General features: G+C 41.2%; 2 protein-coding genes across 26 annotated transcripts in view; one reads left to right on the top strand and one right to left on the bottom strand.

Annotated features, from left to right (window-relative positions):
- Window positions 1–11059, top strand: part of DENND1A (DENN domain containing 1A) — a 174621-nt gene extending 163562 nt beyond the window's left edge. For 4 of the 9 annotated variants that reach the window (XM_031601948.2, XM_090121576.1, XM_090121575.1 and 1 more), the window contains 2 exons: window positions 6189–6444; window positions 7103–9396. In XM_031601948.2, the coding sequence (XP_031457808.2) occupies window positions 6189–6444; window positions 7103–8425 (1579 nt within the window). In that variant the 3' untranslated portion in view covers window positions 8426–9396. Of the gene's footprint in view, window positions 1–4437; window positions 4567–6188; window positions 6445–7102; window positions 9397–10550 lie in introns of those variants that run through there. The other 5 variants (XM_090121573.1, XM_090121570.1, XM_031601953.2 and 2 more) reach the window with 3 other exon arrangements.
- A 1849-nt stretch (window positions 11060–12908) lies between these two features.
- Window positions 12909–17745, bottom strand: part of CRB2 (crumbs cell polarity complex component 2) — a 66169-nt gene continuing 61332 nt past the window's right edge. For 12 of the 17 annotated variants that reach the window (XM_090121560.1, XM_090121564.1, XM_090121562.1 and 9 more), the window contains one exon: window positions 15832–17156. In XM_090121560.1, the coding sequence (XP_089977686.1) occupies window positions 16929–17156 (228 nt within the window). In that variant the 3' untranslated portion in view covers window positions 15832–16928. Of the gene's footprint in view, window positions 17157–17745 lie in introns of all 17 variants that reach the window. The other 5 variants (XM_090121557.1, XM_090121556.1, XM_031601944.2 and 2 more) reach the window with 5 other exon arrangements.

Here is a 17745-nt window from a genome sequence, read left to right as displayed (position 1 = left end):
TCTTAAGTTATTGGAGTCAGTTTTTTAAATCTGTGCAGAAGAATATTATTGGGGCATATATGTGCTCATTTTCTAACGAGTCTTTGATTAAAATGCAGGAGGGTGGGAGTCTTGTTAAACCTTCACATTTAGAAGAGCTGGTGGAAGAGTTATTTTTTCCCCCATTACAATTTTCAGTGATTTTTTTTTCCATTTCAATAGAAACATGGTGTTTTCGTTTTGTTTTGCAATTAGATAAAAAAGCAAGGTTTATGATGTACAAAGATTCTTCCAAATTGCCATTAAATCTAAAATGTATTGTTTAAAAAAATAATATTAAGCAGGAAGAACCTGAGAGCTCAGAAAACACAGGATTACCGTTTGAGGCAATATTAAACATGTGGAAATATCTCCTTAAACACAAATTAGCTGTTCATAGAAATAAGGTGTTGTGTTTTTAACAGATAAGCAGTTTTTCAAGAGCTCTCTTTTACACCACAGCAAGATTTCCTATTAAGTGTAGAATAGGCTTCCAGAGAGCTCTAGGATCTGTTCTCTAAGTACTGGCTTACTGAGGAGCTGGCATCTAGGGCATGCAGAGTGGGAGGAAATTAAAATAGGAAATCAGAGGGTCAGGCTCACAATTAACAGCATGTCAAAAGGGTCTTGGGCTGGCTAAACCTGTGTCAGTGCTGCAGCAGTTCATTATGACTTTCCAGAACTCCTGTAGGACTTAGAGAAGCTAATGGTTTTCTCTTATATCATATGAATGAAATTAGACTGCAGTGCAATAGTAGGTTATTACACTGAATTTAGCATGAAGTCAGCATGATGGCTGTGTTAAATGATACAGGCTCATAAAGTCCATTAACTTCCAGTTGATGTAACCAGGCTCTCGAAGCTCTGCCACACAGAATTTGTGTACTTGATGCTTTTTAAGGCATCACTTCAAGCAAAGGTCTCTGCTTAGGAAAAAGCTAAACCAACAAGTACTCATTTGAACAAGGTTGGCTGGAATCCAAAGGACAGTCCTGTAGACTGTAGCAGATAGATTGGTTGCATGGCTTTGATTCTTCTGCCACAAGAAAATTGATTTATAAAAAGCTACATTCAATAAAGGTGGTGCCAAGAACACAGATGGCCCAGCAAAAGGACAGCAAGTGGGGAAGATGCATACTGAGAGCAATCGTGCTCTTTGTACATGGCCAAGCAAAAACCTTTGGGAGCCTTCCCAGATTCCTTCCTGTCTCCCACTTTTCCTGTAGGATATTTTGCAAGAAACAGTTCTGGTGCTTATCTCTGCCATCTACCTACCAAATGTGTGCAGCTTGCCTTTGTAAAGAGAGACGGCTATGATATCTGTAGGGGAAATTGGTGAATGTGTACTTATTATTGAGAAATAGGATGAAAATGTGAGATGGCTTTGTAGAATCTTGCATCTAGATCTGTCAGAGCAGGCAGAGGTGTCATCCAGCTTGTTCCCACTTTAAGTCCTTTGTTCCTTTTTTTAACTTTGTAGAAAATGCATAGAAAGTTGTGTCAAACTCTGAAACAGTTACCTGCCCTTACTGCTCATAGTGATCACAGCTTGTGATTTCTGTTATCTGATTGGATTACTCATGATATAATTTTTTAATACATAAAAATACGCTTTATGCTAATATTTTAATTCATCCTGGACTGTTCTGCTTCTATGAAGATTCACAGTATGCAAAGTGTCACTTTAAAAAATAAAATATTTTACTGTTCCTATTAGCTCACGCTCAGGTGTGCTGAATATGCAGGAAGGAATTCCAGGATAGGTCTGTGCTTTGTTCGTAGTGAAGAATTACGGGGCAATCCTCTCAGTCCCAAATCTCTTATTTCATACTGGCAAGAAAAACCAATGCATCCAAAACCCTCATTCTTTTCATTTTACTGTCTAAGAGGGACAAATTCCTTAATTCCCTGCAGTACCGGCACAGGTATTCTTTAAAATATAAAGAATAAATCCTTCCTCAAATTTGGGAAACCCTTTTCAGGAGAACAATGGCATCAAGTCCAACATTACTCCATGTATCATCATCTCTGTAATCAGGAAAAAGCAAACAGTTGATAAAATACACAAATTTATTTTTTTCATAACTGAGCTATCTTTTAAAATTATTACAGAGTTCTCCTTATTAATGTCCAAATCCTGTACTCACATTTTCAGTATGTATTTTTTCTATCTCAAGTACATTTAGGTGTCAATTAAATTTGAAATATCTACATTTGTCAGCATTTCATTTTTGGCCAGTGTGATGTGCTGCTGATTTGTCCATGCATCCTGACACATGAAAAAAGCTCCTGAGATGCAGATCTTCCTCATTAAAAAAGAAACCCATACTATCATAATGGTACGCAGAGCCATGGAGCGCATCCCCAGCTTTATTGCACTGTGTTTCTGACATGATATTTAAAAAGGAACAGCCACGGCTGTCAGTACTGTCACATGCTAGTGCTAACCGAAGACATGTTAAACTAAACATTAGAAAGAGATCAGCAAGTCATCTGCATGGTAACTCAGCTAAGAGATTAGGTAGGCAGGAGCTGGTGCAGTCATGTGGAGATGATGAGGGTTGTAGCTGTGACGGACACATCCTTTCTTCCCTCTAAGGCTGCAGCAGCGCCTGCCTTGTAGCCGGGCTTGCTGTGACCTGCCTTTCAGAGACAGCTCTTTGTGTATGAAATCCTAGCAAGTGGTGGGTGGCAGACTGCAGGAGAGTTGGCGAATTGGGTTAATGAGGGAATAGGTACTTTTTTTTGGATTCCACTGCCTCAAGCTAATAAAAAATTTAAACTTGGACGATTTTAAACTGTTCATCCCTTATCTTTGGCCAAAATCTGTTTCAGAGAACACTGACACTGAAGCTGAAGGGCTTTCTTTTCTTAATTAGGAAATCCCACTTTCAGGAGTCTTGCAACAGCAACAAAAGCGGTGCATATTATCTTGCTATAGACGTGATCCTCTTGCACTGATCTGCACTGAGGGGCAAATGATGAATTAGCAAAAGAAATCTTATTTCTTCAGAGCTAGTTTTGTGCATACACACACACAGACACAATACGTTTGAATTTGGAGTGGTCTGAAGGCAAACAAAAGGTATCAGAGGCGGTGCTGCGAGGGCAGCTGCAGCCCAGATCTGCTGTGTGCCATCACCAGACGTACGGCCTGGCAAGGATATGTGGGCATTCAGCATTGCTCTTGATTTCTGGAAAACAATGCTTGAGTCATATTAAATGTTATTTTACTTTGCAAAGAGAAAAAGCTCTGTGTGTGTATGTAAGTTCAAAAAAAATCTATAAGATTCTAATATAAATCTGTATACTCTTTAAGCATCTTTGCTTTCTAAAACTGTTTTAGATGGATTTTTTAATGCAAGTTGAAGCCTTTAGATAGCAGTCTCCCTTTTAGCAAAAAAAAAAAAAAAGAAAGAAAAAAAAAGTTAAAAAAAAAATGGCAATTTTTTCCTAATGCAGTGGCAGCTCGCTCTCTTTCCCTGGATGCCTATTATAGCATGAGAGGAAAAGAACAGCTATGCAACAGCTTTAATTGGAGTACCACAGACTATGATTTAACACTATCAGCTGCATCTGCTGCCACCGCTATTTTAGACTTTTTATTAATTAGCTCTGACCTGATTGTGAATAACATTTATTCACGGTGGCAGTTTGGGTCCCCTTAAGCTGTCGCTCGCAGTGTCCAACTTCTCTATTTCTGACCTGATGTTTGGGAGTGTTTCTCAGAACAGTTACATAGTTATTTAACAATTAGATCAAAGAACTAAGAAACACTGAAGGCTGATTATGAATACAGGAGCAACTATATCTGTATCTGTACTATAAAGGTAACAAATCAAATTCCTTTTCTTCCTGTGCTTTTGGTCCTCTTCTGCAGTGTATTCTCTTCTTATCTGTGATGTACATAGCTGTAAGATATATTACCATTGTTCTACGTTGCTTACAGGGTCGTGACCTATCCTTTGTTCCTCACGATGAGCCTGATGCTGCTTACATTGAAGTAACAAACTTTATTGTGGACCTCAGTATTAGCAAAACTAAGCTCCCATCTGTTGTCAATCACGATGTACGTTTTGATTCAGTACAATAGCTGGGATATTCTCAGTGATATGTGACTGACAAAATGTTGTGGGCAGAATTGTGGATTTCTGTATTGGCTTCTATTGCAACAGGGATCTGATTGCAGGTCTTAGCGCCCTCCCAACTAGATAACCCTAGAAAACCCAAGGTTTTTAGAAGAATTTTATTTTCTGCCTAGAAAGTACAGCTCAACACATGTCTGCAGAGCTCTTTGCAGTGGCACTCAGTCACGTTCAGAAATTACTTAGAGCCTATGAATCACTTGGTTTTCTCTCTCCTCTGCAGCTTGCAATGTGACAACTTGATAACTTCCTTTTCTCTCCCTGTTTCCCTCAGCCTTGTAAAGCCTATGCGACACTATACAGTCTTCCTCTCTGAGGACTCTTCTGATGATGAATTTCAGCAGGAAGAGGATCCTGTATCTGGCTTCTCTGAAAACTTTTTCTTCTCTGCTCCTTTTGAATGGTCTATCCTTTACTCTTTCATTGTATTAATTCAGTCTTTAAACAACAGTTTTTGCATTGGTCAGGGTGCCTGCTTCTTGCAATTTTGGAAATAATCTTGCCATCTTTGTACAACACTTGATGAATGTTCTGCATTTCTCCTGCTTGCTTTCATATTTAAAGGCATGCAAAAATATGCTTCTGCATGAAACACTATGCAGTAATGCACAGTTTATTGCTTTACATTCAAGTTGAGCTCTGTAGGAGGTTCCTTCCACTTGCCCTTTGTTCCAATCTGCTGCTTGTGTTCCTGTCCAAACCTTCTGCCATTCTTCCTCGTACAGTGCTAACTGTGCTTTTTGGATTGTCCTGTGAGCTTTATTTCAGTGCAGTCATCAGCTTTTCCAGTTCCAATTGTGTGTTCCCTCAGGTACCAGCTCCTCGGTGACTCAGAGCAGTCACCATGCAGAGGTCCTACAAGGGACATAAAATTATACAAGAAATAGCAAGCTGTTTGTTTGGTTTGTGTGCAGGGTTCTTCAGTGTTTTGGTAATTTTGCAATGTGATTTCATGCGTAGCAGATGAGCATGCAGAATGTGAGAGATTAAAGATACAATCAAGATTTGCAAGATCATTGTTTTCCTGAGGACGTGTACCGTCAGCTGTCTGGTACTTACATTATTACATTCATGTGTTGCTAGCTGATTGCCTACTACTTATTTGTTGATGAAGGAATTAAGGACTTTATAAATTTGCTTGATAAGGATGTATTATGGAAATATGGAAAGAAGAGGAGAGTTCTTCCGTATTATCTTTGGCTTTGGAGGTCTCACAAATAGTTTCTTTTAATTAAACCTTGTTTAAATGTCATGGTAAAATTGACTGCCAGTCAAATGCCAATCACTGCAGATATGTATGTCACTTCTTGTTATTAATTGGATGTGCATTATGCTGCTGTTCTCTGTACACAGAACCTATATGCAAATCTGCTGTTGTTCATTTCTTTTTGCTGAGGTATGTACAAGAAAAGCATCTTGCTAACTCGGCCTTGGCTGTAAATGTAAAATAGGTGTCTCCATAATGGATTGTGGTGTTTCTTGATAACATGACACCAGTACAAACATTGGAACTATGCACAGTGTTCCCAATTATTGCAGGAAAACACTGAATTATGTTTTGTGCTGAGTTAGCTTGAATCTGAGAATGTAAGTGGCTGCAGAACACGAGCACTTTGTGGTGTGCTTGCTCTGACTTCCTGTGTGCAAGGCCTGAGCACAGGAACGGCCATCTGCCTGGGTGGGAAGGGCCAGGCTGTCACAGCAGAGAGCTGGCATTCAGCTATTCCTGCTTTGGGAGACTTGGCTTATCAGTCTGTCTGTAACTGCATCACCACAGCTTTCCTCCAAGTACTTCCATCTTCCATTTTTTTTCTTCTGAAAACTCGTTGAGTGCCCAAGTCATCTTTCTATGTCTGCCCTCAGTCATTTTGCTCACATGCCTGCTGTTCATGAGATGCTGTATGCTGCATTTTCCTACCCAAAAACAGTTTGTTTGAGCCATCCAGCTCCTTGGTAAATAGTTGTTTTTAAAAATAAGAGAAAGAGAGTCATTTGCAGCATGATTTTTGTTTTCCTGTCTTGTAGGCCTCAGCCATACCGGGCGCTGAAAGAATCTGATAGTGCTGATGGGGAAGAGGCTATCAGTCCAGAAAAGGCAAAAGAGCCTCTGCCTCCAAGCCCTCTCATCTCCAGCAACGCCACAGAAATCAACCTCCTTGAAGACATTTTCCCTAACTTAGAAGTAAAAACACAGCCTCAGACTCTCAGCCAGGCTAAGAGCCTGGAAGACCTGCGGACTCCAAAAGAAGAGGCAGATCAGCGATGCACATTTGATTACCAGGTTTGGACAGAGTTCTATATGCCCTGGGGACATTTGCAAAGAACTAGGGTTGTCTGTCTTCCATTATTCCTTGAATAATATTTAGTTAGTATTGAGTAGGTACATCCATTTGTCCGTGTGTTTCAACGTTCATTTCTGAATTAAGAAATTATTGAAATGAGACTCAGTTGACGGATAGTGGTTTTTTTCATTAAAACATCAGTTGGACAATCTAGATTGCTGAAGAGGAATATTCTTTGAAGAACTTCACTGAATATATACAGCTGAGAAAGTGGCAAACTGGCAGGAAGGAAAAGGATGCCATTTCTACCTTAAAGTAATATTTAATTTAGTGTTATATCCAGATATTTCATTTAACAGCTTTTGCTGTACAACAATTCAAGTTTTTCCACTTCTGTACCCTAGATATAGATCCTTACTCGGCTAACAACAAATGCCACAATATATCACAGCTGAACAACTTATTAGAGGCAGAGCTGTAATTAAAACTGTAGAGTTCTGCTTTCCTGCCTGTCCTTCTTGGCCATATGCAATTGTCCCTCTCCTTTCAGTGTTCACACTGTGGACAGATCTTTGTCCACTCATTGCTGAGCAGCCTGTCTTCAGGCTGATCCATGCTGAGAGGAGATCAGTGAAAGTTAACATTGTTTTCTTGCAGAGAATGGATCTTGCTGGGTCTGAGAGGAACAGGATTGTGCCACCAATGAAGCTGTCTCACCATTACAACAAGCTGTGGAATATGGGTCATGATGACATGGCTATTCCTACCAAGTACTCCCAAAGCTCACCAGAAAGGCCCCTGACTGCACTTGGCAATGTACCGCCAATCACAAGGAGACCCCGGAGCAGAGACAGCATTCTGGCTTCTGCAGAAAAGGATGACTCAAATCCTGCTGCTCAAGGGAATATCACCATTCCTAGGCCACAGGGAAGAAAGACTCCTGAACTGGGGATAGTGCCACCACCGCCAGCACCCAGGGCTTCCAAGCATCAGACTCCAACTGGACCAACAGAAATTCTCAGTGCTCACACTACAGGATGTAGCCAGTTGGTTTCAGATCTTATCCCAGAGCCCTTAGGAGTTGCTAGGTTGTCCTTAGAACCTGAAGTCCAGCAGTCTGTAAATTATTCCTGTTGTTCATCTCAGCTTTTGTCCAGTGCAACCAGCACTGCAGAAATGCTCCAACCTGTCAGGGTGAAGACAGATAATACAGGTAATGAAAGTGACTACCTTCTGAATCTGCTGGATCCATTAAAAACAGCCAGCTGGCAAAGCAGTGGCCCCCAGCAAGGTTCCTGCAGCCTGCAGAGCTCAGCCACTCCACCTTCTGGAGCTGGCTTTGTATCAGTGGCAAGTGACTTTGTGCCTCCTCCAGCTGCACCGTTTGTCCAGTCACTCAGTTATCCTTCCTCAGCACTGTCACCTTTTTTACAGGCATCTCCTAATCCATTTACACAAACGGTGCCAGGGCCCCTTTCAGTGTCTCTTGTTAGGCCCCCAAGGGGCTCTTTCACCCCCACATTAGGTCATGCTTATAGTTCTAGCTTCATAACACCTAATTCTAGTTTCTATCCACCACAGAGACCTCAACCAAACATTTCAACATTGTCCATGCCTAACTTGTTCAGCCAGGCTCCAGCGATGTCACCAGCTAGCTCCTTACTGCTGCAGAGCCACAGCTCTTCTCCAGCAAGCTCTCTACAGCCAGCATGTATAAGTGGTCCTTCTAAAACCAGAACATTACAGGTGGGCAAGTCCAGTTCCAAGGTAGATACCAAACAAGCACTAGCTCTTCTGTCTAATGAACCCCCTTTGATCCCTTCCAGGCCAGCTAAGGGCTTAGAGTCAGTGTTACTGTCCTCAAAACCTGAGGAGACAAAAGATCCATTTGAAGATTTGTTAAAAAAGACCAAGCAAGATGTGTCATCCACACCAGGTAAGGTTGAACAGCTCAGAAGGCAATGGGAAACCTTTGAGTAATGATCCCAGTGGTCTTTTGATGGCCCTTTGGAATTGACAGGATGTTTGTGTTTTCTTTTTGAGCCAGCATACAACCAAGCATTTCTTTTATGGCTGCAGGACCATTGCCATGCTGCAATTCACATGACTGCTTTTTGCCCAGAATTTGTTTTACTTGGGAGTTCCCATGTTGTTCTGATCCCTGCAACTGTTTCCTCACTTTCTGCCACTAAATGCACTCATGACTCTTGCGCTGATCAAAGCATGAAGGTGGTTGGTTTGGATTTGATTTGGTTTGGTTTTCCACACATAGCTTGTCAGTCAGTACTACTGAAGCAGAATTTACTCCATGTATTTTCAGCCCTTAGTGCAGCCAGCAGCATGACATAGCACACCATACTAGAGTTTTTTGTTGCCTGTCTGAATGGCGTTCAACTCAGTTTTTCCTGTGTTGCATACATAGCTATAATATTTTGCTTTCCCGTGTGGAGTGCAGCAAACAAACCCAGACTTACGGGCTGTACTGAGTTAATAATCCATTAGGTTCCAAGTTTGTCCTGTCAGGCATTCATTTAGGTCATACTATTGGGTGAACTTTTGTTGCAAATTTTTCATTTCCCTCCTCCAGTGTGCTGACACTGAGAGGTAATAGGGACCTCTGGTGTAGAATTGTCATAGTTCTTTGTTACAACAAAACCATAGCACAGAGCAGTTGCTCAGGGTTTGGTCCTGCATCCCTGTTGGGAAACTGGAAACACCAGCAATTGATTTTGTTTGTTTGTGTTTGTTTTTCTACTTTTTTGTTGTTGTTGTTTAATTATTTTTTTGTTAAGTATATCAGAAAATAGAGTCCATAAAGAGTATCCTAGTTCTTACATATGTGTATGTTAATATTATATATAAACATTATAGATGGCAGTATATGAATGGGATGTAACAATGTCTTGATTATTTAAAAAAAAAAAAGAGAGAAAAAATGGAGTATAAAAGTCCATGGCTCATGAGTTCGAGTTAAATGCCAGTGTACTGACAAGATAGGCCAAGTGCAGCAAGATGAAAGCTGCAGTGTTTGTCTGTACAGACAGAAATCAGGCTCAAATGGAGCTGAGTAAGTAATGTAATGCCGGAAGGCCAATCCCTGGCAGCTGCCTGTCACTGCTGGACTTCAGATGTGCTAACTGCTACCTTGAAGCAGTGGGATTTCATTCTGGTCTGCAAGGCTCTCCACTCATTCAGCCTGTCTTAAAAACCACAATCCTTATCCTGCTTTTGATGAGAACCATTTGCTGGTGTAACGAGATGCTAACTGGACCATGAAAAGGACTGTGAGGTCACAAAGTACAAAATTGTAATGGAAAAGTTAAAGGGTACGTTCATTCTGATTTTCTAAGACACTTATTTATGGCAATAGTATTCTCAAGAAGTTTCATCTTAATCTTAGCAACTCCTTTAAAACCTGCTGTCTTTGCAGTGATCGTTTCTGTTTTACTTAAGTGGTGCTTTTTTTGAATTTGTTTTGTATTTGGGCAGAGTCACATTTAAAACATTACTCCATCGAAGTAATCACATCACCATTAAGCCTTTGATAAAGGAAATCATTTTGAACACATGGGGAAATTCTTGTAAGCTTTATCTGAATTATTTCCAATGTATCTATTTTATTCATATAATCTTGGAGGTTTTCTTACTCTAGTGTATGAAAATGGCTGTCTATGCGTTTGAGTCTGTGCAATACAAAAGAGAAATACTCCTAATATCTGAAATGCAAACAGTTTGAGAAAGACCATAGTGTTGCATCAATATTTCTGTAAAGCACTGTTACTCTTACAAGCCATTCAGTTGAATTTGTATTTTCTTTTTGTGCTGGAAGACAGATGGTTTTAGTATTGCATAGTAAAATATTTAAAGTCTAAGACAATAGCTCCATTTCGTTTTATACAAACATTTATATACATCTAGTCTGGAATTTGCAGATTTCCTGTAGTGTGAGTTAGATGGGAAAAAAAACAACTTCCTCACTTGTGATGGATACATACAAGCACCAGTGCGTAGCAGATGATGTGCCATTTGAATTTTGCATCTTTTTGTGTTTGTTTGTTTTTTCTCCCTTTTTCTTGCCACACACTGATTTTTTTCTCACCTGCAGTGAATGGTCTGTGCTGCCTGCATTTTTTCTGCTTTCTGCGTGTGTGTGAAAAACTCAAACAGGAGATTGACATCTGCTCCATTTCCTTTCTGGTTCGGAGGTGGTTAGAGTCTGTCAGTAACAAACAACTGCCATTTTTCGGGGAAAAGTAACATCCCTTTACCCGACTGTAGGAATGGTTGGTTCAGTGACACTGCAGAAGGCAATGGGTGCAGCAGCACATCTTTTGTTAAACAGGAATGTGCGACATGCTGCCTTCAAAAGAGCGCAAATAAATGATGGTTGAATGTTTCCCAAACTCTGCCCATATGCTAGTTTATTTGTAATTTTTTAATGTGTTTTGTGCTTTTTATATGCTTACCCTGTAGGCTTTCTGACCAAAGTGCTTTTTCCAACACTGGCAACTTTCAATTGCTTAGTAGTGAACACAAAGCCTGTTAGCTGCTGCTTCTTACAACATCCAGGTTTGGAAAAATCTGTTTCACTTTGCTTGTGACTGTTGGAGGTTAACAGATGTATGTATTTTTTTTAAATCTCTGCACTGTGAACCGGTGATGACAAGAGCTGCTCTGGTCCCCCAGTGTCCTTCAGGAATTTGTGGCAATGTAGGAGATGAATTCCCACCCTGGGAACTGCCTGGTTCCACCCCGCTCAGCTCTGTGATAATCCCGTGTCCATGTTTTCAAATGGCGCAGTGGATTGGCATCATAAAACAAACGTAAGCATGTCATTCATTGTGTAGCACTGTAAAATTAATTGCTTAATAGAGTTAAACATTTTGGCAGACTAGGGGCTTTATGTAATCTCACCACTCTTTTAATGGATACATAAAACTGAAGCAAGGGCATATGCCTACAGTTACTTAATTTTCTGTGGAATGTTTGCTTAAGTTGCCAGAAACCGAGTATTTTCTCAGAAAGAAAGATTAAGAATTGTCTTCTCAGGAACATGCACCAATTTTTTTCACATTTTATAACTTAAATCCATTCCCTCTTGGCCCATTGCTCTGCAGCAAGCATTTTGATTATCTGTCTCTGGTTTCAGGCTCACCTGGTTGTGTTTATTGCAGCAGTTACCTCGGTGCCAAAGTGGTTGTTACACCCCATGATGCTGATATGTTGCTGTTGCATGGAAGCAAAGTGGATGTGCAGTTTAGTTGTGTCAGGTGTACCTCAGTGGCTCTGGGTGTTCCACTGCACAGGGACACTTACAGTACCAAGCAGTCAGTGCAGCCGTTTCAGTTATAGTCATTTATTTCCACATTCTAGCCTCATTTCCAGGTGCTCCAGTGCAGGCTGCTCACTGTGAGCTCTGTCCATTAGCAGCTCTCCTGCCAGGAATGAGCTTGCAGCTGTCCTGCAGCTGGAGCAGGGCTGCCACCAGCAGCTCCTGTGGCACAACTGTGGAGCGAAGTTCCCAAGACTGCACGGGTAAGCGGTGTAGGGTGCAGCTGTACCTCTGCCTGAGCCCCTTGTCCTTACACAACACATCTCTGCATCCATCCCTGTGGTGCACTGGCTGAGGGCAGGCATCAAATCAAGGGCCCAGCTGGCCCCACCTCCAACTTCTGCCTCTGGCCCTGCAGTCAGCAGAGGTCTTCAGACTCAGGAGGTAGGAAAGATCTGTGAAGTCTTTTTACAGAGAAAATGTTATTCTGAATACCTGAATGTGAACTTCCTTTGACATTTAGTCCTGGCTGTGGGCAGAATCTCTCCAGCCACATTGGGTCAGATGATGTGGTAAAGACTGAAGTGTGGTCCTCTCTGTTTTTTTCCCTTCTGCTGGAGAGTGCTGTCCCCCATTTCTCTAGAAGAGAGTTTTTGCTGCTGCAGAAATCTGTCCTGACTTAGGCTGTTACATATATCAGGGCTCTAAACACAGGCTGATTTTGTGTCTTTGCTCATAACTGTACATGTGGGTAGTATCACTGATAGCTCTGCTCAGGCAGTACAGTGTGTAGTAGCACATACTTCAGTATAGGTTAACAGAGAATGCAACAGGTTTCAGTAGCTCCCTTCTATATTTCTATAATAGGACTTTACTAGCTGCTATGGAGATTTGCTGTTATGGTGTGTGACAGAAAAAATAATAATGAGAAACTTAATTAACGCAACAGTGAAACTTGTGGCTGTGCAAACTCTGTTACAGACCAAAATCAGCAACCTAGAAATCAAGTAGCAATTTGCCAAGAAGTAATCACAGATCATGGTACTATTTTTATACATATTTTTATTGTAAACTTATTTTGAGGGACATTCTAAATCATTATTTTTTTATTTTTTTAATTTTTTTAACAAATTATAAAGTTTACAATTAGAAAAAAAAATCAGGATCACAACAATTAACTACAGCAAATCCAGTTTTGTGAAAAAATATATTCAAAAATTAAATATAAAAAGAAAGTTAAGTTCATTATTGAAAAAAAAAAAAAGCTTTCATAAATTATTTTGCAGAAATGCTCAAGACACTGACGAAGTATTTTTACACTTATCCTAGTACTGGCTTTGGGTGCTTGAAATATAAACATCTGCTCTACTAATCCTGTAAAGCAACTGAGCAGCAGCCTTCCTGCTGACTACCCCAGGAACAGCAGGAGGTGCAGACAGATTCACTGCTTGCACCTCGATGGATTTTAGGTGTCTGCTGCTGGGGGATGTGCAGCTACTTACTGCCTTTCAAGATATTTCAGTAGCTTAGTAATAGTCAGTTCTTACATCACAATTTGGTTTTTCTTCTCAAATAATACAGTTCAGAGTAAAATTTGTTTATTCAGATCCTTTTGCTGCTTTCATTTTTCTACAATTTTAACACAAAAGAATGGAGCAGACCTAAAAAGTAGCAGTAATTCTCATCTCCTGGCACCAACCTGGAGGTTAATCAGGCCTGTTTGGGGAAAACCAAAAGCATATTTTAATCTTGCTGTAGCTTTACTGGATGAAGAAAAACCACACCCACCTCTGCAATTTAAGTAAAGATTATGCAGGAGGACTGTGGCAGGACGTGGGGCTCTCTGCCTCAGCCCCCTGATATGAGTGTGGGGTGCAAATCCTTTTTCCCCACGAGATAAACACACCCTTAGCTTAAGACAGGGCAGGTCTCAGACCTGGTCTGCATTTTTATTTCCCTAGAGGAGACACAGTAACCAGATCTGCAGCCAGCTCTTCCCCTTTGGACCTGCTCTTCCAGAAAAGCACTGCCTGCTTCATTTGTTTATCCCCTGTTGCCCAAATGCTGCCAGGGGAAAATTGCACTCACTGTTTTCTTAAGGTGTGCAGCTTAACTCTTTCCCCTGTAGCAAGGTGACTGGACAGTGTCACTGTCTCTATTCTAGAAGTATATTAGACCCTCCTAAATAGCATCTGGAAGGTACACAGAGCAAATCATTCATGTTAAAAGTAACAGCAGCGTTGCTAATAAATAAATCAAAGTGACAGCAAGCTCCCTGAAGTGATGTTAGGTAGTTTCTGTACTTATCAGTACTGTCCTCTCCAACTCCTTCCCAAGTCACAGCTGGGGTGGGATCACCGCACGCTCTTTCACCTTTTCCTAAATATTCAAGGAAAAGTGACCTTACATATGAAATATTGTCTCACATTCTAATGGTTTCCTTTGTTCTGTTTTTTCAAAATTTTCATTGTTCACCTTACATCAACAGTTTCACACACGCAGACCTGATCAGTATTTTGTCTCTTCCCTTTGCTTAGAATTACAGAAGAAATTAACTGCAGTTTGAAAAAAAATAATAATCTGAGAGCAAAAAGAGTGTAACAGGAGAGCATTCTCTTCCAGTGGCAATTAGATTTGGTGTGCAGATTCACACGCTGCTTATTAATAGCATTTTGGAGATTAAAAAGCAGTCACTATATTCTAAATATTTCTTGCTGATACTTGTAATAATCATTGTGGAAGCCTGTCGCTTTGAGACCTTATTTGGCCTGCTCTGCTGCAGTTCTTTCTGCAGGCTTTACCACATTGTGCTAGAGGAAAAAAATAGCGCAGTCATCAGCTAAAACAGTAACAAAGGAAGTAAAGCCACAAAATCAATATCCCTTTTTATAGCAAAAGTAGAAAATGAATGCTGAGCTACAACCCAAAAAATAGTTTTAAAGTTCAATATATTGTTTATTTAATTTCCACTCTTCTGTATCAATGAGCCCAAACCTGGCTGTCCACAAGGATACAAGTCTGGAAACAACTCCCTTGCCCCTCTTCAGACAAGCAAGGATCATCTAATGTTCAAATGTTGAATCTCTTACTAAGGACTGTTGTGTGGTCATGCTACGTAATGTCAGCTCTTGACTCAATACAGTCTGCTCTGTGTGGATGGCAGATAGTATAGCTAGGAACAGATGGGGAAAAAGTCCAGCAGGCTCACTTCAGTACTGTTGTCAAGTGTGATCACAGAAGTGATCAGGTTTTATACGCATAAACATTCTAATTTCACAGAAGGTAGTTCTGCAACTGGTCACTCAGTCTTAAAAAGGCACTTAACATATTCCTATGTTTTACTCTAATCTTAGGAAAAGATTTTAGTGTCTACTACAGCATAGTGGTACTTAACTCTGGTCCCATTATGGAAGGACAGCAGCAGCTCTGGGAATTATATTCCATCAGTCAGTCACCAGCCTTGAATTTACAGAAGGAGCACAGGCACATGTTTTTTTGAAATAAGTTCTTAATACTGTGGATTGTTCCTCACCCATAGACATTCTCACTTACCTGCGTGGTGGGGTTTATATTGACTGCAAGGCAGTGACAGTTACTGCAGATGAGCCCTTGGATGACTGCGGGACAGAGGCAGTCAGTAAGGCTGGCAGTGTCACATGGCCCTACCACCTCACATATTGACCTGCAGTACTGCATTCTGCTAGTGGTTCTAAATATCCTCTCTCTGCTGTGCCACAGACACCATTTCTCCTCCAGCAGCTCCTCCAGGATGCTTTTTCTCCCTGGGCTTCACTGCCCTTGCTCACAGACCAATTTTTTACAAAGCTTTTATGGAATGAGCTGTAATAACTTAACCAAGCTCTTTCAAGCAGTTGAATATTACCAAGTTAACAGAAGGCAGTTACCTGTGTCCTGTGAAGGAGCTTAAAGAAGAAAAGATCTGTCCTATAAAAAAAAACAACAACACATTTCAAGACCTAAGACAGAAAACTGCAGCAGTTCCATGATTGTTAAAGGATGACTTGTGACCCTAGTTCTTATATCAGCCTCTCTGTTGGTGGCAGCTTGATTACGTTCCACAATTCCACTCGAGCACCATCCTTTTCTTGCCGGCTTGGACTGTATCTTCCCTGAGTTGCTCGCCTTCTCTTCATGGCAATCACCGTGGCTGCACCAACTGCAAGGAGAAGGGCAGTCCCCGCAGCCCCAGCTGCTCCCACAACAGAGGAGTTGCTAAGATGTGCCCACAAAGGCTGCTGTGGTAAAAGAGGGTGTTACTGAGAGCTCCCATGGGGACAGGCTACATTTCATATCCCTCATCCCAGACCCCATAACCTCTCTCCAAGCTACCATCACAGTGACAACAGCAGTGTGTGACTGGAACTTCCCCCTTTCACTGGCTGATAACCAGTCCCCTACAAATCCAAGCAACACAGAAGCGGTGTGGTGACTGCTCCCCACTTCCCCTGTTCACACAGGGGCCTAAGTTCAGACACTGCAGGAACTTCCAGCACTGGTTCACAAACCTGCAGAATTCCAGCTGTACCTCTGTTGCGTGGTACCCATGGGAATGTCTAACATTACTTCATAAACCAGTGGTTTCAGTAATTTGTGACAGTTCTCCATAACACTGTGTCCATCACAGGGCAGGAGGTCACAGCTGCTGTTGCTGTTGAAAACTGCTTTTTGAGAACAGATTTGAAAACCTCATATGCCTGAACTGAATACGCTTTCAGCACATTACGTTGTTGACCAAAATAGAACAGTATATATAAACCAGTCATAAATACCCTCTATTCAGTTCTTCTTACAAGTATATACAGATCTTTATCTGTAACTTAGGGTTAAATTAGGCACTACCTTTTAAAGCATATTTAAATATGCCATTGCTACGTGAGAAGTTTAATGGAGCCAGAGGGACTTCAAAGCTGGTGTGCTTCAACAGCTTCTACTGAGGTAAAAGTATGGAACAGCCCATGGGGCAGGAAAGAGGGAAGTGAAGAGGCTCACTGTGAGCCAGTGGTGTGCAGCTGACTCAATTAAATGGAACCAGCTGGAACAGCCACTACATATACAGACAGCCTTGTTCTTCTAAGTCCAGGTCTTCATTACCATGCCTTAAAGAAACTGAGATAAGAGTGGATCTGCTGCAAGTGCTGGAAAAAGATCAAGGTCAAAGCAGACCTTGCAGGTGTGTCTCCAGGGCAGTGCCTATATTAACCGCTCCTCGGGTGGCACCTTTAGGACACTGTCCATCTCCAGCCGAGCTCCTGCCACTTCTTGCTGACTTGGGCTGTAGGTTCCCTCTGATTGGCGCCTCTTCCTTGCAGTGATAATCATGAATATGAGACCAATACTGAGCAGCAGTAAAGAGCCACAGGCTACAGGGACAGCTACTTCAATTAGTGGGGAGGGGAAGAAAGCACCTGGAGTCCCTTTCTGTAAAAGAAATTAATGGAGAAACAATGAAACCCCAGTGGTTACAATAAACCTGTCCAACAGCTCAGAATGGTCAGAATAGAGGGGAAAAAAAAGACAGTTGATCTGTACCCTAATGGAAAAGGACAGGAACAGGGCTTGAGGGCATCTGCACAGAGAATGCTTATGTTCATTCTTCAATCTCTCAGCAAAATATATGCTTTTTAATGGATTACTTCTGATATAGAGAAAGCTACCAACAGCTTCTGAAATTTTCCTCTAATTCATAAGTGGTGATACTCCTCAGAAATATTCTCCAATTTCACCAAAGCTGTTAGGACAGTTATAAACACAGATGTACTGATGGAACAGTTAAGTCAGTCAATGTTCAGAATGACCACAACAAAAGAAAAGTTTGCTGCCCAGCATAGTAAATCCTAGCTGACATGGGGACAGCAAAACTAAATGCAGTTTATGAGACTAATCTTGAAGCTACACAATTGCTACAAAGAAAAGCTGTCCATTGCACACAGCTTGCTAATGAAGATAACTACTGCTGTTCTAACTGCAACAAATGGCTAAGAGTCTGCCCGACACTTCAGACAGCATT

This window comes from Phasianus colchicus, chromosome 19 (assembly GCF_987193195.1).
Source record: "Phasianus colchicus chromosome 19, bPhaCol1.hap1.1, whole genome shotgun sequence".
In the NCBI taxonomy this organism is placed as follows: Eukaryota; Metazoa; Chordata; class Aves; order Galliformes; family Phasianidae; genus Phasianus; species Phasianus colchicus.
The sequence above is the reverse complement of the archived record's forward strand: the minus strand, read 5'-3'. Positions and strand labels throughout refer to the sequence as shown.